The sequence below is a fragment of the Malaya genurostris genome, chromosome 1, assembly GCF_030247185.1.
Source record: "Malaya genurostris strain Urasoe2022 chromosome 1, Malgen_1.1, whole genome shotgun sequence".
NCBI classification, from domain to species: domain Eukaryota; kingdom Metazoa; phylum Arthropoda; class Insecta; order Diptera; family Culicidae; genus Malaya; species Malaya genurostris.
Window position 1 is genome coordinate 156,832,756 of NC_080570.1, and position 26,510 is coordinate 156,859,265.

At 39.4% G+C, this 26,510-nt stretch overlaps 1 protein-coding gene across 1 annotated transcript in view; it reads right to left on the reverse strand.

Annotated features, from left to right (window-relative positions):
- Positions 1–16,678: 16,678 nt before the first annotated feature.
- LOC131426392 (homeobox protein B-H1) overlaps positions 16,679–26,510 on the reverse strand; it is a 96,774-nt gene continuing 86,942 nt past the window's right edge. Inside the window, exon 3 of the mRNA XM_058589091.1 lies at positions 16,679–23,370. Coding sequence (XP_058445074.1) covers positions 22,755–23,370 — 616 coding nt within the window. The 3' untranslated portion in view covers positions 16,679–22,754. The remainder of the gene's footprint in view (positions 23,371–26,510) is intronic.

Below are 26,510 nucleotides of genomic sequence, written 5' to 3' on the forward strand. Positions count from 1 at the left end.
ATATGAATACATACAGAGGAGAATCGATCAAAATCAACAAAACAGTAGAGAGTTATGGAAAATTCTCAAACAGCTTATCAAGCCTACACATAGTGCATCGAAAAGTATAACTTTTGACGGTATAGAAGAACACACAGAACAAATTATATCTGAAAAGTTCAACAGTTATTTCATAAATAGTGTTCAGCAGATCAATCAAAGTATTGAATTGGTAGGTGAACCTGTTGAAATAACACAGCCGATGAATAACTATTGTAGACTTGATGAATTTCAACCAATCGCTTTTGAACAACTGAAAAATATTTGTTTTAATTTGGGAAAATCGACGGGTATTGACAATGTAAACTCAAAAGTGATACAGGATTGCTTTCATGTTATCGGACACGATCTACTGGATCTGGTAAATGAATCGTTGTACACGGGGCACGTGCCAAAAGTGTGGAAAGAATCTCTGGTTGTTCCTATCCCCAAGGTTACTGGAACGGATAAAGCCGAGGAGTACCGTCCCATTAACATGCTGCACACGCTGGAAAAAATTTTGGAACTTGTTGTTAAAGATCAGCTGATTAACTATTTGAACTCTAACAGTTTGCTAATACCGGAACAATCGGGATATCGTAAGGGTCACTCTTGTGAAACCGCTTTGAACCTAGTATTGGCAAAATGGAAGGAGAAAATCGAAGCCAAAGAGAGTATTTTTGCTGTGTTCTTGGATCTGAAGAGAGCCTTTGAAACAATTTCAAGACCTTTATTGTTGCAGACATTGCGGCGTTTTGGCATCGGGGGAATGGCACATGAATGGTTTGAAAACTATTTATGTGGTAGATCTCAAAAGACTGTTTTTAACGATGTAATGTCTAGTTCCCTCGGCAATTCACTTGGTGTGCCTCAGGGAAGTGTGTTAGGTCCTATTCTATTTATCATGTATATTAATGATATGAAGCGAGTCTTACGTTTCTGTGATATAAATTTGTTTGCTGATGATACTGTTCTGTTCATTACGGCTAGAGATTTCAATGAAGCTGTTGCACATTTAAACGAGGATCTAAGTTCGCTGGTTCGATGGTTAAAATTTAAGCAACTGAAACTAAACGTCGCGAAAACTAAATATATGGTTATTTCTTCTGTCAGCACCGGTCATGACGCCAATGTGGAAATTGATGGTGAAATTATTGATCGCGTTAGAGAAATGAAGTATCTTGGAGTCATAATTGATGAAAAGTTAACATTCAAATCTCATATCAATAACGTCATCAAGAAGATTGCCAAAAAATATGGTGTATTATGTCGTTTGAAAAATGACTTAACGACCCATAGTAAGATTCTTTTGTATAAAACAGTCATTTCACCACACATTGACTTTTGCCCATCCATTCTGTTTCTTGCTAATAACACACAAATCTTGAGATTACAGCGACTGCAAAATAAGATCATGCGATTAATTCTAAAATGTAGTAGATATACCTCCTCAGATTTTCTACTGAACGCATTACAATGGCTTTCAGTGAAACAGAGAATTTACTACTTAACCATGGTATTTATTTTCAAGATATTAAATGGCATGCTGCCTCGATATTTGTGTGATCGAGTTGAAAGAGGAACTGATTTGCATAGGTACAATACTAGAAACGCGTCTGATGCTAGAACACCAAGCTTTTTGTTAGCCAGATCGCAAAACTCATTGTTGTACAAGGGAATAAGTTTTTTCAATTCGATGCCAAGAGAGATCAAACGCGCGGCCTCATTGGTGGAGTTCAAAAAGTTATGTATTTCACACATAAAGTCCGCTTTGTAAGCAAATATTTAGTTAGTTAGTTCAATTTTTTTAGATTTTTTATTTTTTTACGTATTACGAAGATTGTATTTTTTTTTGTTTATATATATTATTGTGAGACGTATTAAGTTACTATATTCGGTATGATGATGGATTTTTAGTTTGTTTGAGAGTTAAAAATAATGAGCAGTCTACAAACGTTTGAGCCTCGCGCGCGAAGCAGGTAGTGACTATTTGGAAAGCGAACAGGACTGGCCGAAGAGCCTTAGCATTCAGTGTGTTAAGTTTGCTCTTGACCTTGATCGCAAGGTTGGATAATTATTTAAGGAATAGATTCGGGAAACTAATTGGGATCGACAGTTGTTGATGGAATTGGGCTTGGCTCTGCTCATCCGCAGTCTCGTTACTCCATCGTAGCTGATGTGTGTAGCGATGAACTGGTCCGGCGGGAAGGGCCAGGTGAATTACTGTCTGATACTGGTAAAGATATCGGGTTCGATTCCTGATGTGATCAAGGATCTTCCCGGGTTGGAAATTTTCTTGATTAACCCTGGATAGTAAATCCGAGATATTTGAATGTTATTTTGTGGTCAGTCGTTCTTTTGAAGAAGAATCTATACCTGCTAGATTAATCAGATCGTTTTCTTTTGTTTACTGGTTAAGATATGTGCAAAAATATTAATTATCATTTAGATAACTCGTTCTGCTCACACCTTTGTAGGGGTATGAGGTGGGACCATCATCATCATCAAAATAACCTGTCATTAAAAAATTGGTTTTAACAAACTCTAAAAGATGTTCAAAGATACCTATACGAAAAGAGAAAAATATAAATGCTAGAGCAAAAAATCTGATTTTTCGAGGAACACCCTAAGTTGCTCTTTAAAAGTAGCTGTAACACTAAAACCGTTACAGATACCACAATGGTGTCTTCAGCAAAGCTGCTCGAGATAAGTTTATCTACATTTTTGCCGAAGAATGCAGTCCTCTATCTCAATACATCCGGAAAATAAGTTTTGGATCACCTTAATAATAAGAGCCACCCTAATACCATGTACATCGACATATGGCTTATCTTCACTGATCATTTGTTTTGAAGACATCATAGCTCTAAAGTATAAGGTTAAGCCACAAATGGTTTTGTCCTCCTAAATTGCAATTTAACTCGGAAATTTTAAAATTTCTGATCTTTTACCTATTTTTTGAGATTCTACGGCAAACCTACAACAAAATCAGAATTTTAGTAGTTATCAATTGCGTTTGGGTTGTGCATAAATATTGTTTAGATTTTGCGTTCAATACAAAAATATAACTATTTTAAGAGTTTTAGGTTATTTACTAAAATTTTTAAAATTTTCAGTGAAATCCAAGTTTCAGTTTTTTTTGTAAATTTTGTTCATAATAAACTTCCATCTAAAACAATAAAAAAATATATGTCATAAAATTTAAAAGTTTTGATTTCATGTTGTTTGGCAAAATTTTCCCAATAATACAAATTCTCTGTATTTGTACCAAATTTCTTGAAATTCTTTGAACGGATATATAATTTTGGTCATCAATACATTGTTTCTGGCAATGATTCCAATATTTTGAATCCAAAAAATGTCCATGTCATCGCTTTAATTTTTGAGTTATATACAAACATGTGAGAAAAAAAATGAAAAACTCATATATATTTATAAATTTATCGATTTTTAAAAGTTTTCTTTTGATTGTGCAGGAATGGTATCTGAGCGAAAATTGTAGCTGGTATCACTAGCAATCGAATGATGTGTAAAAATATATAAGTCATCGCTTTGAATTTCGAGATATTTATGATCATTGTAAAAAGTCTCACCTTTTCTTAGGTCATCTGTCTACAGTTTTCATTAAAACTTTGGGTAGACCACCCTATTTTTCGTTTTTTTCAGTGCATTTTATTTCTGAAAGTATTACCTTTCCAATGGTGAACAAATTTTGAAGATCGGTTGACTAACAACAAAGTTATGACTCGGTAAAGTTGAAGTTCTCAATATCCGATTCGCGATGCAGGTGCCGCATGAATGCAGATAGGGCACATTTTGAGCTTGAAAAAAAAACTTGGAACGGGAAAAATCAGATTTTCATTAGTTTTTCCTAAAAGATCATCAATAATGATATACTTAAAATAATCTGCAAACTTCACAAAATTCGAGGGTGAAAAATTTATCAGACAAGTTATTTTCGAGACGCAATAATATTTTAATTTTCCCCGTAATCAAAAGCACTTTCTGGATCACTGGATTCAGCACGAAATAAACATTTAAAAGTATTAATTGGACCGTCTTTAGAATGCACCAAAATAAAATTTACCTAAAATATTATAAAATTTCAAAAAAAAAACATTTTTCGTGGCGAACACGGTTAACGCCAAACTGAATTGATTCATTATCATCCAGCTAACTGACGTCTATCTGTCACAAGAAAGCGCGTTCACAAGCGTCAATCCGTAAATCGTAATAATTGCTGGTACGGATTAGCCCCGGTCTCCTCTATGCCCTTTTTGAAAATCAGTCTTAAGTCTCTCCATTCGTGTAAAACAAATGGTTTACCATTCTCAAAATCGATTTCGATCAAGTCTTCTTCCGCTGTTAATTTCTGGAATTGCTAAGGACTTATTCCGCGGATGATCAGAAAATTCATCAAATTCAACAAACACAAAATCCAATTGGGCCAAGCTTCTGTGACTCAGCATTCGCCAATCAAACCGACTGCCCAAGGTTTTTGGTCTGTTCCACCAAAATCCACATCCAAATGGATTTTATAATGACCCAGCGGTCGGAAGATGGTTGCAACTGAACTGTCCCGGAACCAATGTATGCGGACTAGTAATGAAGCATGGACGCTGACTGCAATAAATATATGGCTTCCGTATGTATTTCGGATCGGATACGGGGGGAAAACTCCAACCTGTTTGTAAGTCTCAAAATACAATCATTATCGCGCTTGTATAACGCCATAAGCTACACGTCTCTCGGTAGCGCTCAGCGGGAAAACAGCGTCAGCGATTTTTCCTCGAGGCAGGTAAAAATCGTTTCCTTAAAGGTAAGAAAATTATTAACCTACTAAATGAATTTGATTATTCGCAACAGTAGCTACCGGTGATTCCCGAATAGATGCAGCAGCAGCAGCAGACACCTGCATTTTGCTGTCGGGGTATGAACACTGAAGAAACAAAAACACAATGCGTTTTTGTATTTTTTCCTACCACGCCGCAGGGTAGCTGCCAGTATGTTCGGTCTTTCGTTGCATCTAAACCCGTCGTCGATTGTTCGAGGGGGGGACAATAAACCGGGCCAGCTGCCTTACCGGGACCGCATTAGCGCACACATTCGAAAGAGCAGTGAAATGGAAAAACAGCAACCAAAGAACTATGCTAATAGATTAATGTAACATTATCGCGAGCCGGCGTGAAATGCTGTACACGAAAAAAAGAAAAATGATGGGCACTGCTAAATGAACTACTCGCGCCAGCTCAAAGCCATTATTCGAAGCCTGCGTTGGCGGTTGGGTGGAACGAAAATCGTCTTACAAAATTGCATAATTCATTTTTCCATACCTCCTCGCACCGTCATCCTCCGGTCGGAGTCAGTCAAGCCAGTCAGTCAGTCAGTCAGTCAGTCGGTGGGTACGTCGTCAGCCGTCAGTTTCTGCGCGCACCCGCGGATATAACGGGGCAGTGTATCAGGAAAAGCGTTCATAATTTACTTCAACTTTTTTTTTTTCGCGCTGTCTCACCCATGTTTCAATTCATGTTCATAATTTTCTGTTTAATTCACTTTTCGATTCATTGTTTTTCGCTACGGGAACGATTTTCCGTACTACTAACCAACTATTAGTCGGCGGGTGCTCGAACAATGCCTTGCACACGCACGCGCATCCAACATTCGGTTTGGTCGGAGCGCGGAGGTGGAATTAGTCTTCCGCCCCCAGGCCCAGACCCAGACCGGGAAACGACGGACCTCTTCGAGGCGTGATATGGGCACCCTTCGTCGTCGCCCCACGGAAACCGTCTGTCGATTGTGGTCGATTCACTTCCTGGAATGTCTTTCCGATGTTTTTGCCTTTCTCATATAGAAACAATATGCAATCAATCTGAAAATCGACATTAGAAACAGTTGATTAGGATTTTAATTCTTATTTCTGTTAAACTTTTTAACTTTCTGTATCCTCTAATTCTTTCTAGTAGTATGGGGCAATCAATGTTGTCATTCAGTAGGTCGAACACGAAGAGTTGTTGAAGGAGTATTCATCTGTTTTGTAAAGTAGGTAGGTTGATGAGAGCACAGAGATTCTCGTAACGAGGTAGTTGAGGACGATTTATCCAAGGTAGTCTTCGGAGTGCGAATCGGACGAAGCACTTCTGCACCCTTTTGATACGATCGATGGAGCCCAAATTGTAACTCCATATTGCAGAATATTGCGTACTAGTGCACGGTAAACTGTCTTGAGGCAGTACACGTCGTTGAAGTTTTGAGTGTTTCGTTTGATTAGTTCCAAAACTGCATAGGCCTTCGCAGTAACGAATGAAAGCTGTTCGATGAAACGAAGCTTGCAATCGAGAATAATGCCCAAGTCTTTAATAGACGAAACTCGTTCAACTGAAGCCATCATCATTGAGAATTCGAAAATAATTGGAGACTGTGCCCGTGAGAAAGCTTTCACATTACATATCTTAACGTTTACTGTCATGCCGTTTCTGTCACACCAATCTAGGATATTCGGTCAATATCCATTTGTAGAGCACAGCATTCCACAAGGCTCGTAATGATGCGATAAATTTTGAGATCGTCTGCATACATTACTTCAAATGACAACAATTCACTGTAAAGATCGTTCACGAATAACACGAAAAGAAGTGGTCCGAGATGGCTTCCTTGCGGTACACCCGAAGTAACGTGAAACGAATCCGAGAGTGCAGATCCGATTCGTACGGAGGCATTACGATCCGTGAGATATGATAGAATCCAATTGGTTAACCAATCAGGGAATCCACTAAGCCTCAATTTTTCCACAGCAAACTGATGAGGAACACGGTCGAATGCTTTCGAAAGCTCAAAATACACCCCATCGATTTGTTGTCGTTTTGCAAGTTTGTCGATCAATGAGGAAACGTAGCTCATTAAATTGGTGGTAGTAGACCGCTTTTTGACAAACCCATACTGATCAGTGGCGAAAATGTGCTTTACTGATGGGTGAAGAACATCCAACACCATGCGTTCGAATACTTTTGGTAAACAGCTTAGAATAGAAATTCCTCTATAATTGGTGACATCGTGCACGTTTCCAGTGTTGTGAACAGTTGCGATTGAAAAGCAGAGATGCAGGTAAAGCCAAAGCAGAAGAACATTCCTTCACGAACGTCGGAGGTAACCCGTCAGATCCTGGCCCTTTCGATCCATCGACTTGTCGTAGATTGTTGTACACCTCGCGTTCAGTAAAAGCAGTAAACGATCTGTGTTTGTCGACACTTACAGAAGCCCTGATCGAGATAAAACTTTGAAGTGATCAGTTGTTTCAAGTGGAGTCGCAACCTACATTTGTATACGAGAACTTGAGAGATATGCGAAAGGTACCACTACACCACTAAGTGTATTAAAACAAGTTTTTTAAATGTACGAACGACGTATTCGAGCATAAAAAATGACTCAATTTTACAGTTCATCTAACATATGCCTAAAGCATTCTATTCTGATTGAAGGACTCGGTAAATTCGAGCATGCCGTAATTGCTACGGCTATGACACAATATTACATCTATTAAAGTGTTATGAATTCTCAAGATAGTCGATAAATATTACACCACGCACATCCCAAAATACCGAGGCCATAACCTTTCCAGCCGATTGTTGCAGTTCACTCAGATAGCATTCGTTTTGATTCCGGAGTGAAGTGATGAATCCATGTTTCATCCATTGTCACATATCGACGCAAAAATTCTGGTTTGTCAGCTAACTTAAGCAATTTCATATTTCGATCATTCAAAACGAATTTGTGGACTTTGTTTTAATGTTTTCTGGTGTTGCCGCCTCATTTGAATGACCACTGCGTTCTGCATCATCGGTGTCTCTACGACCACGTTTGTAGTCAGCAAACCAACGTTTTATTGTTGTTTCTGATGGAGCGGAGTCTCCATTTTAACAGCTGTCCTTTAAATGTTAGTATTAACTGAAAAAAAAGTTTATTGCAATAAAACTAGTGCCATCTATGTGTTGGGTCCGGGACTTTTCAGCCCATGTGTTACAACTTATGAGTACTTTTTATCCCCATTTATTTATCTACACCAGACTCAAAATTCTTGACATCAAGGAAACTGAAACTGGCTCAGAATTCAGGTTCGAAATTCAGATTAAGAATTCAATTCATGAGTTTAGTTCCAGAACCCAAGTTCCGAAATCAATTCCAGTATGTTTAGCCTGAATTCTGAAACTGAATTCAATAGCCAAATTCTAAATTCAGAAGTCAGTTCCAAAATTCAGATCTATAATTCATATCTTGTATTTTGTTCCAGAATTTTGAATTTTGTTCCAAAATCAGAGTTCTAGAGACGAATTCCGCACTTGAATTATGGCACTACATTCAGTTCCAACATCTAATCAAGAAACTAGCTGAGCTAACGGGTCGGAAGAGAATTGTACGGTTTAGTGGCAGATTGGATTTGGAAGGAGTGCCACCAAAGTTTGAAAATGAAGAAATGAAATGAAGGGACGTCGAACGCCGTTTCTTCGCGTGAGTACAACTGCTTCAACGGCACAAAAGAAAAGGTTTTGTACATCAAATTGTTACTGACGATAATCTTAAACGTTTGGATACCCCGGCTGTGCTTCATCATCGACGGCCGCTCAGAATATTTAATATTTGATTTGAAAGATTACAGTCTATATATGGCATGATCTGTGCAAGGTGAGCTGTATTACTAGCTGCTACAATCGAGTGTCTACCGAAGACAATTGATGCGTTTGAGTCGAACATTGCTGAATTGGGAAATCCTACCCCACACGTCATATAGCCTAGACATTGCTCCTTCCGATTACTTTTGGTTCCGGTCGTAAAGGGTCTGCGTGGCCTGGCTGATCAACACTTCTCCAATTATGATGAAGTCCAGAATTGAATCGATTCGTGAATTGCGGTCAAGCCGGTCGAATTTTTCGAAACGGATATCTGTAAATTGACAGGTAGGTGGGTAAAAGTAGTGGTGGCTTGTGATGGACAATACTTTGAATAATGAATTTAGGTCCAGTTTTTGTAAATAAAGCTTCAAATTTCGATGAAAACGTCACAAACTTATATATACCCTAATATTTCGAACCATAATACGCTCAAAGTCCTTTTTTACGTAATTTTTACTAAAGAGTGCTTCAACGCTTATTTTTTCTGCAACGTTCCCGAAACAGAAAGTTTCAGCAATATTGCATTTTCGAACTTGATCATTGACCACTTTCTGAGAAAATTGTGCGTATCGAATAAAAGTGCGATTTGCTGGTTACATCTCTTGTACGATTATATCTCCAGAGCCTTGCAAACTTGCCAAAAAATCGAATGAATTCAAATATGCCATAGATCTATTCATATATGCAGTGCACCGAGTTTCTAAAAGTGGATTGCACGTTTGATTGATTGAGTTTCAAACAATCTTTTATCACAATAATTTATTCTCAAATGAATGTTGAGCCTGACATCTTGGATGAAATATCAGTTTTGATCAACGTTTGATGGAAAATTGCTTACATTTCATGAATGTAGATTTTAATTCCCTAATAAAAACATGATTAATCCACCAAGCAGTGAGATGATACCTTTTTTATCAATCCGCATGTGTTTTTCGCATGGATATTCTTAGGTGTTTTAGTTCTCATGACATTATTTTAATTATCGTCGTTTTAAACGGCAAATTGAGATTTTAATCACTCATTACTCTGTAATGTCGAAACTGCAAATCGTATCGAATTCCAATCTTAGCGTGTGACAATCCATTAAACATTCCATGAGATGTCGAAGTAAGTTCCACTTTAGAGTTTTTCGTCATTATTTATGGTACTTCCAAAGCCGGTATTCAGGAACTAGCATAACCCAAAATGATTCGAATGGCCATAAATTAATACGCAAAACAATTTACATTTTCTATATCGGTATGAATTTTAAAAACTCATCATCTGTAATTCCAGAATCGGATAAAATTCACCAATTTTGTATGGTACCTTAAGTCCGGATTTGTAAGGGATCTGAATTTTTGATTTTGAAGTTCAATTTGGCGAAAATGATCGAGAAATTTTGAAAAAATTATTGAGCTTTGAGAAACGATTCGATATTGGAACCGGAATTCTAAAATCAGTGTATCCGAAATCAGTGAAATTCACCTGAGGAGTGTGTAGACATCTTTGAGAAATTGTAGTGCGAATTAAAATTTAGGGGTACATTCCAAATCCAAAAACGAATACCGCTTAAACTGAAATAAATTTATTTGGTAATCGACTATCCAAATCTGCAAACCCGATAAACCTGATTAATTTATGTGAAATGGACATTTTTTTACTAATCACCCTGTATCTCCTAAACCAGAAGTCGGATCTGACTAAAAAGTAAGATGTTTTATAGGATTTTAAGACCTCTCATTTGAATCATAGTTGATTCTTAGATTTCATTTGAATCTTAGATCTTAGATCGGTTCAGTCATCTACGAGAAAAATGAATTGCATTATTTTAATTTCGTTTCACATATCATCCTGTAGTTCCGGAACCAGAAGTCGGATCCTAACGTAATTCAGGAACCTTGTTTGGGAGTATACTACTTTTCATATGAATCTGAGTTTGTAGAAAACGGTTTAGCCATCTCCGAGAAAATTGAGTGAAACTATTTGTCACATACGCATTTGCTGATCTCGACGAACAGATTCGAATGGTATATGGGTGTTATGTTTTTCCAGCCTTTATTGCTGTAATTAGTTTAAAACAATATAATTATGGAATTACTTTCAACTCGAAAATCCTGCCATCATCTGGTTTAAATATTCGAACAATTATGTTGCCAAAAACGAACCGTGCTAAAATCGGTCCGAGCCAAAATATCATGCTGTACACAGTCTTTTATGTACTTAGGAACAATTGTATGTAACAGTATAAAAAATCGTGTTTCACGTTGCTCCCAAGCATTGCTTTGTCATACAGCGCTCAAAACTCTTACTACTGGAATTAGGATTACACAAAAATGTCGATATCCGTTAAAAATGGACGGATTTTAACAATCTATGGCTTGTTGGATAGCTATTACCGTGTGGAATCTAAGCATAAAAAACATATTCTGTTTTCAAGGTCAAGCGTGACAGATACTGTAAAAAAACTAAAAATTTTGGCATAAAACTTCGTATAACTTAAAAAGTAAACATCCGATCTCAAAACCATTCAATAGCGTTTTGGGTGACGGGGAGACCTTTCATTTGCGACTAGTTTGATCAAAATCGGTCCAGCCATCTCTGAGATCTCGACCTCTTAGTTGACAACACACACACACGGACATTTGCTCAGTTCCTCGAGCTGAATCGATTGGTATATGACATTCGGCCCTCCGGGCCTGGGAAAAAAAATTGAGTGAAATTATTTTTCACACACGCATTTGCTAATCTCGACGACCTGAATCGAATGGTATATGGGAGTTATGTTCTTCTAGCATTTATTACTGTAAGTAGTTTAAATCAAAATAATTATGGAACTACTTTCAACTCGAAAATGCTGCCATCATCTGGTTTACATACGTCATATTCGAACGATTATGTTGCCAAAACCGAGCCGTGCTAAAATCGGTCCGAGGCAAAATGCCATGAAAAAGGACGATGTACACAGTCTTTCGTCGTGAGTACGACGTACTTTACTGAGTAGTAAGTTTTTGATCGTGAATATCTCTTGTTGTGTCTAACGAATCAACATAATTTTTGCTACATGCCATCGGCAATATGATCACAATTTTATGATAAAATTTTCAGTTGTGTGACATAATCTCAAATAATTCCCAATTAAACTTTTCTGAAATGTTTAGTATAAACGGGTATCAAAGAGGATAATTCATAAGGCGCGTTTACCTTTCTCGTATTTTGAAAGCTCATAGCTATGTGATCTGTTAGATATTCAAATTTGATTCGATATACTGATAATATTAGACTACAACAACAGAATATTTTTCTCAACATTTGCTACTTAGCCATTGTAGACTAGCTGGCGCACCTTCTTGCGACCGTTCCTCATTAAATTCCGTACATACTTCTTGGCGACAAGTTTTGACACTTTTTTCCAATCTTTTTCGAACTGTTAAATGGTTTCGGCTGCCGAGACATGTTTCCTAAGATGTGCCTTCGTTAATGCCTCAATTGGTCGAAGTTGTGGGCAATTTGATGGATTCATGTCTTTTAGGACGAAAGTGGCATTTTTGGTAGTGTACCATTCTACCGTTGATTTCGAGTAGTGGCAAGAAGCAAAATCTAGCCAGAAGACAACAGGATCCTTGTGGCTTCGAATCATGGGTAGAAGTCGTTTTTGTGAACATTCCTTGCTGTATATTTTGCTGTTCATTGAAGCAGTGGTGATGAAGGGTTTCGAAATCTTACCTCAGCTACAAATTGCTTGCCAAACCATAGCTTTCTTACCAAACTTTTCGACTTCAATCGATGTCTCGGACTGGTTCAACACTTGCTCTTCTCGCACCGTTTAATAATGTGGTCTCGGCAAGGATTTGTAATCGAGGTTCACGTAGGTTTCGTCGTCCATGATTATGCAGTTCAAATTTCCAGTAAGAATCGTACTGTACAGCTTTCGAACCCTCGGCCTGATAGATGCTTCTTGTTTCAGACTACGTTTTGGTTGTTTCTGCTTCTTAACACATGGATCAATAAGTCCCGAGACTAAAGCAGAGATGGCGCTCGTAGTAAACCAGTAACCACGTCTTTCTAGAGTACCTTTGCTTGAAACGGGTCAAAATTTTAAGTCGATCCGACCAGAAACAGCTGAGTTATCGAGGTTGGAGTAAAGTCGTTTTGTAGTTTTTTAAAAAATGGAAAAAAACGAGTTTCGTGTTCTGATAAAACATTGTTTTTAATGGGTAAAAACACCGTGCAAGCGAAACAATGGATTGAAAACTGTTATCCGGACTCTTGTCCAGCAAAAGCAACGATTTGTCGGTGGTTCGCCGAGTTTAAACGTGGTCGTACTGACACAAATGACGCGGAACGCTCGGGTAGACCTGTGGAAGCCGTTACACCGGAAAATGTGAGTGAAGTGACAAAAAATATAATGAAAGATCGTAAAGTGAAGCTCCGTGAGATTGCTGAGATGACACAGATATCATATGGAAGTGTATTTACTTTCCTTCATGAAAAATTGAGCATGAAAAAGGTTTTTTTCCAAGTGGGTGCCGCGATTGTTTTCGATGGAACAAAAACACCCTGCCACAAGTCGATGAAAACAATGGCGAAATTGAACAAATTGGGCTTTGATCTGCTTCCCCACCCCCCATACTCGCCAGATTTAGCCCCCAGTGACTACTGGCTCTTTGCTGATCTTAAAAAAATGCTCCAGGGAAAAAGATTTGGCTCAAATGAGGAGGTCATCGCTGAAACTGAAGCTTATTTTGAAGCGAGAGATAAATTTTTTTATAAACATGGTATCGAAAAATTGGAAAAACGTTGGAACCATTGTATCACCCTAAAAGGTGATTATGGTGATGAATAAAAAAAATTTTGCAAAAATTGTTAGTCTCGGGACTTATTGATCCATGTGTTATAGATTCGAAGATTCAAACGTTCTTTAGCACGAAGAACATTTGATCCACTTTTTTGGCCACATCCCGAACTGAAACCTCCTTCTTTTGCTCGAACGCCTTCAGTATGCGTTTATCCAACTTGTTTTCGGTTTATCCTCAAAGGTGTTATCCTCACCGAACTTCCTGATTTTGATTGCATTTCACACGGCTGTTTCACTTATTCCTTCCATTTTTTGCTATCTTTCTCAGTGACAGTCCGCGTTCTGTGCACCATTTGTACACAATTTTTCGACGTTGTTTTGCTGAAAGTCCACGCATTTCGAAACAAACTAATGAAAACGAATAAACAACTGCACAAGTGGTTAGAGTAGAGTGTAAACAACAGGACGTAGCCATAAAAATTGACAGATTCTGAACCATTGCGAAATGGCAGCGGTTTTTGGTTGCTTCCATACTTTCTGGTACAGTCTTTACATGTCATACGATATGAGTACCTCATGAGTTGAATGATAGATAGCGCGAAAACATGAAAAATGATCAGGGCGAAAAATGAGAAATGGATTTATTTTGAGAATTCTAATTTCATGGGTCAACCCTGGGCAACCATCGACATCAACTGCAAAACCCAATCGCTACGGAACAAATACGATGCTGTGCACAAGGTGGGATCATATGGTGGGAAATCCTAATCGCTACCGACAGCAAATGATGACATTGTATCAAGCATTGCTCGAAAAACGGTGAGAATTCTCTATAAATTTTGCAGCACGACAACGCCCCATCCACACACAGCGATTAAGAATTCAAATACATCGTTTCTGTATTCATACTCTCCAGAATTTCCCCTTTCCGATTATAATGTTTTTTCATCAATGTCTCACGCATATGTTGAGAATCACGTCACAAGGTAGGAAGATGTAGAAATAAGATTTCACAACTGGATCACTTCAAATGATGAACGGTTCTTTCGAAGTGGTATTCGTGAAATGGTGGAAAGGCTGGATTTTGAGAGATCTGAATTTAGAAATAGAATTCTGGAACTGAGATTGAGGTTCAGACCAGAACTCAGTTCCAATATTCCTGTCCAGAACTCTGATTTAGATTCGGAAACTGAGTTCTGAATCTAATGTTCTGGAACTGTAATCCGAACAAGAATTCAGATCCAGTTGTATTCTCAGCTCAGTTGTATTTTCAGAATTCTATTCTAAAATGCATTCCAGGAACTAGGATTGTTTTTTTTACCTGGAGCTTTTAGTGGAATGTATTCAACAGTTTCACAGAAAGGTTTTTTTTTTTAATTTTCAGTGGCTGAATATTTACCAAATGTTTAAAAACAATATTCCGTAATCGATCAATTTTCATCCAACAATCCTGGAATATTCTGCTATTAATTCGAAAAACAATTGATTAAACAGGATTAAATTTGACGGACTCGTAATAACATAATAGTTTTTCTTCATACAAATTGAGATGCTGATTATTCCTTATTTTAAGCCTCGAAACAAGTACCAGAAAAACAGTCTACTGTGAGAATATTAGGTTTTCACAAATAATGACATATGTCATGTTCGTTTCCCATCATTCTTCGAACCCCCCAAAAAAAAGAAACATTTCGTAATGCACTTAAACCGTAATCATTCTATAATTTTCTTTCAATTAAATTCAATACTCCTCGGTTCGCTGTGTATTTTTTTTTTGTCGGTGGGTGAACTAATTTCCTCAACCACTTGGCACCCTCTTCACAATGAAAAAAAAAACATATGAATCGAAAGAAATCCCACCACCACCAACACATGCAACATTGAAAATAAGGGAGAGTCAACCGGTAGGAAAAAAAACGCTCCATCTCTTCCTCTCCGCATTGACTGACTGCTCGTTTAATTGTGTTCTTCGAACCATCTGTTACACTGAACCGCCTTCCGAGCACACATCTTCCGTCCCGATTCGGTTCCCGATACCCATCAAACTCATCATCCATGGTTTCGTTTGGCCAGTTCCGGCGCCAACGGGGGTATTTTTCCCACACACCTGACCGACCGACCGGGCCATGCATGCATGTGTGAGTTTAGGTTATGTTTTTTTTTGTTAACTATCATCTACCGGTTGTAGTGCTGCTAATTTTTTGTTTGTTTGTTTGTTTGTTACCTTCTTCCTGAATGTTAAACCGACATTTCCCATCGGTCGCTTTCGATACGAGCTCGATTTTCCCCACGTATGTTACGTACGTACGTACCGAGGTGAGTTTTACTTCCTTCACTCATTAGAGCCGGTTAAACGTCAAATCGCATTATCACGCATCAACGCGGATCCGCATAGCCTGCTGCGATCCGATACGCCGTGATACGACGTTCGGCGGTCATTCTAACGAGGGGCTTTGCCACTGTGCGTGAGCTCGTTGATTAATCGCTGAAAATTGATGGGTGACTAACTAGTGAATAAATAATTCATTTCGGATTTAAGGAAAGTTTTATTTTTTGTTTTTTCTTTCGAACGATAAAAACCAAAGGCGTGTAATTTTTAATTTTTAATAAAATTTTTAATATTTATTTCTCGCAATATTTCCCAATTTAGGTGTACGATCTTTACATTAGGTCCATTCCAGCCCGAAGTTTTCCGGTATTTTTTTTTTTTCATTCTGTTTGGTTACACGTAACCTTCAATCACATTTCAGTTTCCCGGTTTCTGGTACGGGGCCTACTTTCCATAGGTTCAGAATGTGGGATGGGTGGCTACCGAGTGCGGGAAATGTCACTTTACAAATATACCGATATTATATGCATAGCAATATGTACAATTTCCAATAACTAACTATCGCAAGCATCCATCCTCGTGCGTAAACAAACGGAAACAAACTATCAACTATAATCTTTAGCATTGTTTTCATTGGCCCTCAACTTGAATCCGGTGTTTTATTTTTTGTTAATCTGTATTCTGTGTGTTAAAATCAATGGTAAAACTGAAACCAAAGAAAAAAAACGGGAGGAATTGGTTGTTTTAAAAACTATAAATCGATTTCGTTCTGGTTCTCTTGAGATTTAATACTGCGCTTCACCTTGCAAGTCTCTAACCTTGTTCCTTTAGTTCAATTTTGGCAAATCGGTTACTCACTAGCGGTACTTTCCTGCTGTTGTAGTTGGTTGGTTGGTTGGTAGTATGTCGGTACGTTTTCGGTTCTATGTTAGATAAAACTGCACTATTGTCATTCTGTCAAAGCATTTGGTTTTGTGAGGGCAGCTGGAAAAAATCATATTACTCTAAGAGGCTGGAGGAAAAAACAGTTTTAAACACGGACACCGTTCATCACTTTTTTGTCTAGCTTTTTTTTTTTATTCTTCTGCTGCATCGTAGGGAAGGTGAAGCAAAAGTTTACAACATTTTACACTTATAAAATAATTAAATAATTATTTCCAAATACTACTATCATAAATTAAGATTATCGTTAGTAAATTTAGTCGCGTAGTCTCACTGGTCCGGTTCCGAAACGTTTTTCTGGAGATTTCTTCACTGTCATTACCTATACAACAAAACAAAATTAACCATAATCGTATTTTTTTGTTTGTTAATGTTTTCGTTTATTGTAGAGTTCAATTTTTCCTCCTAGCTTTGCTCCCTCCTCTGATCCTTCGTTCCGAAGGGGAACTTTTCATCAAACCTGCTGAGATGGGAATTTTTTAAATTTTACAGCTTCTGTGTATCACTATCCTCTGTATATGTACATGAAAGCTCGCGTGGAATCGAATGGAGCAAACCCTTCCGTGGGGGGTTTTCCCCTTTTCTTTTTTGTTTTGTTTTGAGCAATGTTCTCGCGTAAAGCCCCTCGGCTGCCTTTTGGCTGTTTGACAGAAGTGCACAAATTGCATCGCAGCAAGCCGGATTATGCAAAACAAAGTGGTTCACTACACTGAAAATCGAGCTTACTTTTTTTGGAGGCGTAATCGCTCATTGTCATTGGGCTTTTCTATAAGCTATGTAGAATTACGCAGGGAAAAAATATGGATACCACTTAAATTTTAGGTAAATAACCGATTTTTTGAGTTCGTAATGGGTAGTAACTGTGTAGAATCTTGATTTACGCGCAAAGTCAGGGGTGCGTAAATTAAATAAAACATCACGTTATTTCAAATTTTTCGTGTAAAACCATAAAAAACTACTTCCATTAACAAAAGCATCTATGACCACCTGAGAAAATTCTGAGGCTATGGAACTCCGTAAGAAATATTGCAAGATCCAAGAACTACTCGGAAAATTGTCCTCAGGGACAACACTGTGCCACAGCAAAAACTACAACGGCCAGTGTCTATTTTTTGTGTGTTGTTCATATTTTGATAGCTACGCATAGCATATTCGTCTTTTCATAGCTGTTCGAGGTATGCTCTCAGTTGTCCAAAAACTTCAGTGACAACAGGTCTTAAAATCTGCACGAGCCAGCCGCAGCTTATGTATAATTTTCCAATGCTACTCATAGTCATGAAGCTACATATTGCTTACTTGTCTTATCTGATCTGATTCAGGAATATTTTCAGTCATCCAAGGACTACAGTGAATCGTGAGTAGATCTTAAGGCTTGTGTTCCAGGTAGCTTTTGGGCAGTATGTACAATAATCCTCTTAATTGTAAATGGTATCACGAATATAGACCGTGAACAGTAAGTTAGTTATGCACTTTGTTACGCTGGTAGATCTTAAGGCCTGTGCTCCAGGTAGTTCTTGGATGAACAAGCGCAAGTACTTTCTCATAATTCATTCAAATCATCCTATTAATTGAATGTGATGGACCACGAATATAGACCACAAAAAACAAATTCAATAATATCATCGGTTTCGTTGGTAGGCCTTAAGGCCTATATTCCGAGGAGATTTTGGATGGACAAGAATTTCCACAGACAGTGTCACAGTCTGTGGAAAATAACTGAATATTGTACTACAAGCACATACCGCACTCAAAAGTGATGAGCAAAAGTCACCAGTCAGTTTTGCACGATCTTATCTAGATTCTAGAAGTCAACAAAAAATCCGCAATGTACTTTTTATAATGTTCAATTCGCTGATGTATGTTGGTTTAGTTTGTATACGTACAAATAAAAATTTCCTTCATATTGCCTTCCTTAAGGGGCTTATTGTTGATATTCTAGCTCATCCAAAAACTTCCTGGAAATTAGACCTTAAGATCTACCAGCATCGTTGTTGATGCAAGCCGGATTTCGGAAGATGGTTCATGCTCGTCATAACACAAGTAACAGATGGGCTTATTGCGAATGTTCTAGTCCATCCCAAAACTACCAGGAGTTTAGGTCTTAAGATCTACCAGTGTCATTGACTTTGTAAACCGGATTTTTGAAGATGGACCATGCTTGTGGTACCACATGCAATTAATGGGCTTATTATAGATGTTCTAGGTCATCCGAAAATTTCCTGGAGTTTAGTCCTTAAAAAATTTCCTGAAGTTCAGGTGTTAAGATCTACCAGCATCACCAATGACGCAAGCCGGATTTGTGAATGCGGTCCATGCTCGTGGTCAGTGCGGTAAAATTTCATTTTCAATCGAATAAAATAAGATGAAAATGAAATTTATGGCCACTGACAGTCAGCATATCCCTACTAATTCATTTGACTTTTGCTGCCATTTTCAAGTGAAGCTCCCGGAATTCATCGTCAGTTGAATAATCGTATCTAGTCATTTGAAGTTTTGCTTGCTCAGTTTCGAGTGCCAAATAGTAAGCAAATTCGAACGAATAGAATTATATATGGAGTAAAGTATTAAAAATGAAAACTGAAGGAGGAAACAATTAATTTATGTGTATTCTGTGATTTATATTTCAGCTATCTGGTTTGTCTTTCATCTATTTTCTTGAACCAATTCGAATGTTTACATGAACCTCATTTGAAGGCCGCTCTCACACTATTGAAAGAGATATTTTGTCATTTCAAGAGATCAACTGACGGTGGTTAAACTGAGCCTCGATTGAAGAAAAACGAGTGATGAATTGAATGCTACCCGTTCGGGCCGGCAGCAAACATTGTGTGTGTCAGAGAGTGAAGTGTACTGCATTAGAGAGATCGTCAATGTATTCCACATTCAGTTTCAATTGAATTGAATGAAGTTTTACAGCACTGCTCGTGGTACCACATGCAATTAATGGCATCATTGTTGATGTTTTAGGCCATCTAAAAACTTCCTGAAGTTTATTTTTGGTGTTCTAGGCTACCCAAAAACTTCCTAAAGTTCAGGTTTTAAGGTCGTTACCAGCGTCGCCAATGATGCAAACCGTATTTTTTAATACGATCGATGCTCGTGGTACCACATGCAATCAATGGGCTTATTTTGTAAGTTCTGTGTCATCCAAGAACTTTTTGGAGTTTAGGCCTTAAGAACTCCAAGAACTCTTTGGGGTTTAGGCGATCGTCACCGACGACGCAAATCGGATGTTTGAATACGGTCCATGCTTGAAGTACCAAATACAATTATTGGGCTTATATTTAATGTTCTAGGATATCCAAAAACTTCCTGGAAACGGGAACTTAAGATCTACCAGCATCACCAGATGATAAAAACGGGATTTTTGTATGTGGTACTCGAGGTACCAAATGAAACTGATAGGCAGAGATGCCAGGCATGCAGGTTTGTCAGCAAATCTGCAGATTTCTTTTATAGCGCTGTAGACATTTTTAAAAGACTTTTGAAAATCGAATTTTTCGCAGACTTTCGTAAAAATCTACAGACTTTTGAAATGGCCACGCGCTGTTTTTTTCAGCTTGCCATGCCAGTTTTGTGTTTCATACTTTATAGAGAAATGAAGCCCGCTGACATTTTTTCGGATTCAGACTTTTGAAACCCTGTCAGGAGAAATTCGAAATTTTTATCGACGTTCCAGAATGTACACGCCTATTCATCCCTACTCTGTTGCGCAAAATGTAATTTCAACTGAAACTTAGATAATCTCCACGCTCATTCAATAGTACGCTCAAGTGAACAATTTTGTATTTGACAAATACCGTCTTAACTCGAAAGTGAGTAAATCTAACTTTCCTCATTATATTGTAGTTCCACTTTTAGCGAAAGTGAGTGAAATTGTACTCACTTCAGAGTAGTATGCAACGAGCGTGTTTGTTTGCTATTCGTTCGCGCATGGTTCGAAGGAACTAGTTCTTCTAGAAGAACTGGGAATCGAATTCCTTGAGAGAACATTCAAACCTTCAAAACACCGAAAGGACGGTTCAACAGAATGTATTTCTTTTTGGTAGAACCAAAGATTAACTCAAGATGGAATGGTTTATGATTTTGTTTTTGTACCATTCAAATACTGTTCACTCAGTTCACCATCAATTGCAGTCCAGTGATTGGCTGAACCGAAACAGTAAACGTCTAGTCGCTATTGTCTATTGAAAACAAATCGAGCACAAGTTTGCATGATTTCAAAGCATGTTTCATCTCATTTCGCGGCTCTTTGAATATGAATTTCAAGTAATTTATTATATTCAACTACCTTAACATTCAATTAGTGTGAAACGTTTCAGTTTACGTTACTAACAATCGGATCAAATATTTTTTTTTGCGCAAAACTTGTAAATGTGGTTTTTTTTCGGTACACCTTCATTGAACATAACTCAAAATTGAGTGACACATCACTCAAATTCATAAAAAGTGCACGTACTCTAAACTTGAGTTACCACCTATACACTCATTTTTGCGTTAAGGAGTGAAATTGTCAAAACTTGAGTAATTTTTACTCAAAATAAGAAAAAAATATTTTGTTCAAATTTTGAGTAAGTTCAACTAAAAATTTGAGTTCCTTACTCCTAAAATGAAGAAATTTTTCTTCGGAAATGTTCATATACAAAGTTATTCTTCTTTCTATTGAATGCGCAAAATAGTGATTCAAAACCGTTTCCTTTTGAACGGTTTGGAGTCAAAATTGAATTATTTTGATATCCTTATGTTGGGCTTTTCACTAAGCATAACTGAAACCACAAAACATCGATGATTGACGTTGATTCATGTTTTCAAAACCGGATCTAGAAACGGCAATGGAAAACGACGTATTCTTGCATTCTTTATTGCGATAAGAACATTCCGGGAATGAAAACGCTCTGAACTGCAAGAAGGTTTGTTTTTCACTCAAATGTTCAAAAACTCAACGCTTACTCTAATGTATGAATGAATGCGAGAGAACTCAAGGTAACAAGTTTACTTTACTCAAATTTTGACATATTGTTCCAGTTTATGAATTTGAGTAATCGCAACTCAAACCATGAGTTATGTTCAAAGAGCGTGTGCAGCACTTTATAAGAAATCTGCAGACCAGGCACCCCTGATTTCGACGCTTCATAACAAAGGGCTAATCAAAGTATGCCATTACTAAGTTCTACGGGTCACGATTACCGAACAAGATTTTTTTTATTGATTTGTATGATATTTCATAGTTTTTTGAGTTTATATTTGCTAGAACTATCAAGTTTTGAGCTGTTCTTTTTTAAAACGAACGGATTTATCAATCTCTATTGTCCACTCTTTTCGATTTTGAGTTGAAACTCGTTTTTTTTCTATGAAAATTAGGAACGAAGTTCGTTCGGTCAAAAATGTCATTGATTTTGGGTCGACACAATCACCACAAAATCATCAACGGATTCCCGGGTGAAATTCCGTCACCACGATGGAACCCAATTCCTGTTCTCACAGCACAACCGCCGTAGCGGCCAGTGCCGCCGATGAGCATGTTCAACGAAGCGTCAATTTTCTGCAAGCCACCTAAGGCTCTACTAGCCTCTCTAATTAATTGAATAAAACAAAACAGTTATAAACGGCTCTCGAGACCCTTTGTGCTTTTTTTTCTTCTGTGTTTTCCTTTTCCGTTTACGTTTTTCGCCTTTGTTAGGCCTGCCGTGCGGTGTCACTGTTTGACGTTTGGGTTTCGTCCGCGGTAGCCAGAAAGTGCCAAAATTCACACCGGACTCCTCATCCACGGAAACAGAAAAAGGGTTTGCTCCATTCCATTTGCACTCGTCGGCTTCAGTTTTTTTACTAATGGTTTTTCATTTCTTGTTTTTTTTCTTCATAAAATAATATCTGCTCTAAATAAATGCTATTAAAAATAATAATCACTATTTTCTTTCTTAGTTTTTATACGTATATGAGTGTTTCGGCATTCGGCTTTAGCGGCGGTTCCAATCACACAAACAAACTCACGCACTCAGCTTCAGGCTTCGCGGCAGGACCGAGCTCAAACCTGAATGTTCTCGTCATCGTCGTCACTGGGGGGATTACTTTCGGATCGACCCGGCGGACTTCCGGGGTTGAGCGTTGGGCTGGGCGATCGCCGCGGTTGACTACTAAGACTACTGGTGCTGCCGTGGTTGTTGTTGTTGTTGTTGTTGTTCTGATTACTACCGCCGTTGTTTGTTGCGCTTCCGTTGCTTCCGGTGCCGCCCGGACTACAGTTACTTCCGGGATGTGCTGCACTGTTGGCGGCTGCGGCCGCCGCTGCTGCCACCTGTTGGCTGCTAGCCTGGTAATAGCTGCTCAACGTCGTCAGCGAGGTGGACGCCGACAGGTGCGGGAACGGTGCACTCGGACCCGGAATCGTATTCAACGTCCCGAGCCCCGGCACTCCGGGATAAATTCGGTACGGAAGTGGTTTCTGGAGGGCGGCTGCTGCGGCCGCGTGCCGATAGTACGCATCCACCGCACTCTGAGGAGCTCCCGGTGGTCCGGCCTGGGTTGGATAGGGCCAACCGCCGAGATACGGCGGTCCACCGTACAGTCGCTGGAAGGCTGCATAATTTCCGGCTTCCGCTAGCAACTCCAATCCCACCGCTGTCTGGCGTTTCCATTTGGTTCTGTCAGAGAGAGAGAGAGAGAGAGAGAGAGAGAGAGAACAAACCTTTAATTCTACTTTCCTGTGTTGAGTTACGATGACTAAATTAATAGGCCCACTTAGGGGCGACCGGGGGACCCACCGATGTAGGAATAAACGTTTATTGTTATTTTTCGCATTTCGAAGACATTAACTTTCATAGTAAGCAATAACCAGAGCTCACTGTTTTTTATTTTTGGTTTCCCAGTTTTGTTCGTAAACTGGGCTGATCTATATTCGCTGATAAGGCATTTAAATGGCATATGCATGTTTCTGGTTTGCTGTTGCTGTTTTCCTGTGCTTGTTGTTGGTAGTTTTTATTATTATGCACAGTTCATAACTTATAACATCAAAATCAACTGCCGTATGCTGCAGCCAGTACGGTTGGATGCACCGTTGCGTGTGTGTAAAAATGCACCACCGCACCACCCATGGGTCCCAACACAATAATAAAGAGCACAACCGATCGACGGTTGGTGATGAGAGGTGCGGGGCGAGGGAGGAGAAAGGTTGGTTCGCCACTGCTGGGGTGTGAATAGCTTCGCGCGGTGCAAGGGTAATTATTTCAAACAATTTCCACTTAATTGTTACTGCTGTTGTTTGAATTATTGTCCCTTACTGGCGCGCAGCTCCCCGCGGTGCGAAAAAAAACTACGACGGTAGCACGGCACACCTGCCATTTTTATTTACCGAGCAAACTCGGGATTTTTGTCGGTTGTTGTCCATCATCGCGGGATTCTGAGCTGTTTTCTTTTCCAACACAGTAGGCCGACGGGAAAATAAACAACAACAGTTTTCAACCGGATTCATCGGTTACTATGACGACAACGACGACGACGACGATAAGCGTTAGCGCCATGTTTTTCTGATGTGTGGCGTTCATCGCGGGAGACTCCACATTCCAGTTCCCAGTGCCTTCATCAACTTCATCATCATCATCAGAAGCTAAAACAGCACCGGGAGCAATTATGGTAACAAAAGGAATCGTGAAAACGGACCCGCAAACTGCACGATTTACAAATGGACTCGAACTTTATGGCAGAGCAAGGTTTGTAATTTGTAGGTAAAACGAGTGCCTGTTAGCACAAAATGCGAACTAGTTTGACGATTCGCCGTGCAATTTTTTCCCGCACTCGTCTATCCACTTATCCCAATCCCGCCGCCGTCGATAACCGGATTGTGGGACGGGACCCGACAATCACGCAATCGATCCCGACCGTTCCGAAGCATTTAGAACATAAACGTTTTCCGAGTGCTGGCCGAGGTTAGCGCAGCAGAGCTTCATTTGCATCCCGGGAGCGAATCGTGCGCGCAGTATACAATGCAACTGCACCGAACCGAACCGAAGCCCAGTTCGCACGTTTAATTGGCCTGAACTGGTTCTCGCGCCCACCTCCGTGCCGCCACCTTGCGCATCGCCTCATCACAACCTTTCGGAGCTGGATGGACGAGCTGGATCTTCCCCGCGAATACACGGAGTTGCAATTACGTACGAGTTCCGAAGTAGTACGAAGAACTTCGCCATTTGACTGAACAACAATGAAGCACAAACTGAGTTTTGTAGATGAAAAATCATCGAGTTCCAGCAAATTGCCCCCTACGGTTATCCCCCGGTTCCATGAATCATTATAAACACACACACACACACATCCACCCCTAACAATCCATGAATAATTGAAATATTCATTACTCATTATTTAATGTTTTCAGGTTATGTCTGGCTGCATTTCTGTTTCCAGACCCGCTCGCTCTCTCCCCGGTTGCCTAGCTATTTGCCGGAATGCATCTCGCATACAAGTGCTACATCGGTCAGTAATGATATTATTTTCATGTAAATGGGTCTCTGCCACGCACCCCCACCCTCCTGCACGTTTGCACGTAAGCAATAAACTTAATCGAGCAAATTTCAAAGAAAAACTCGGCGGCTGCCATTTTTTGTTTTGTTCGACAAAGTAGTCAATCGCGCGAGATTAAAGATTAAGACACTGGTAATTTGTGTGCTGTGTGCTCAACGGCTACATCCGTGACCCCCCGCGATTGCCCGCCCGCCCGCCTGAACGAGGGGCTTGTGGCTGCCCGCTCGAACAGTTCTCCGAACGGCCGTCCGTCCGTTCGTCCGCTTGTTGCCGCCACGACCGTTTAATTATTTTGTCGAAACACTTAGCCCCTTCGGTTGGTGTGTGCAAATCAATACGCGCGAGTGGCAGCCATTTTCAACGTTCGTGTTCTGTTTGTCTGCGTTGCTTGATGTTTTCCGTTAATGTGACCGACCCCCCTCCGAGTCCAATCCGAAGCTCATTGGGTGCGCATTTCCAGTTCATTGATTTTCAAACAGCCAACGGCCGAACGGGTTTTGTGCCGAGCTCTGGATTCACCAAAACACCAACGCAAAACCGGCAACGACGGCGGTGACGGCGAACCCAACTGGTTTTGTGTCATAAATGCTTCGAGCATAATAAATAAAAATTGGCTTGTTCCCGCCTTCGCAGTGAAAAGAACCGTTCGAGTGGAAACCGAAACCCAGCAGGCGGGGGAGAACGACAACTCGGCCATTGTCACACCCGTTCTCTCTCTCGCTCTTTCTGTTCCGCTCCACTCGAGACTGGAGGGTGCGCAAACCGTCAGTCACCAGATGGTGTCAATTACCGGTCCTTTTAGCGTTCGGAGTGCTAACCCAAGCTTCCTTCCAGAGGGAAAAAAACTGCTAGAAAGTGGCTCGATTTTCTTGTTAGCTAACACAAAAGAAACCCCGAATTAAGATGCTGCTGTTGGACCGACTTTTCTTTTTCTTTACATTCAAAAAAAAACCTCACTGCCATCGTCTTTCAGTGGATTTATCACCGTCGTTTCGTTCGTCTTTCGAATTTGCAATAATCATAACTTTTTAATTAATCTTTCGGACGCCGTTAAATTTTAATCGGATTTCTTGTTTTCAAACAAGCATTGAACAACACACAGAAGAGAGAGAGAAAAAAAATGCATTTTTGAACCGAACGAATCAACTTGAAAGGATCAAAACTTTCATTAATCACACCCTGTCACCTCGGTTTCATTACCCACTGCTTCTTCCCCTTTGCCGTTCTTGGTTACCAACCATAGCAACCAAACACGCGGCGGACGACG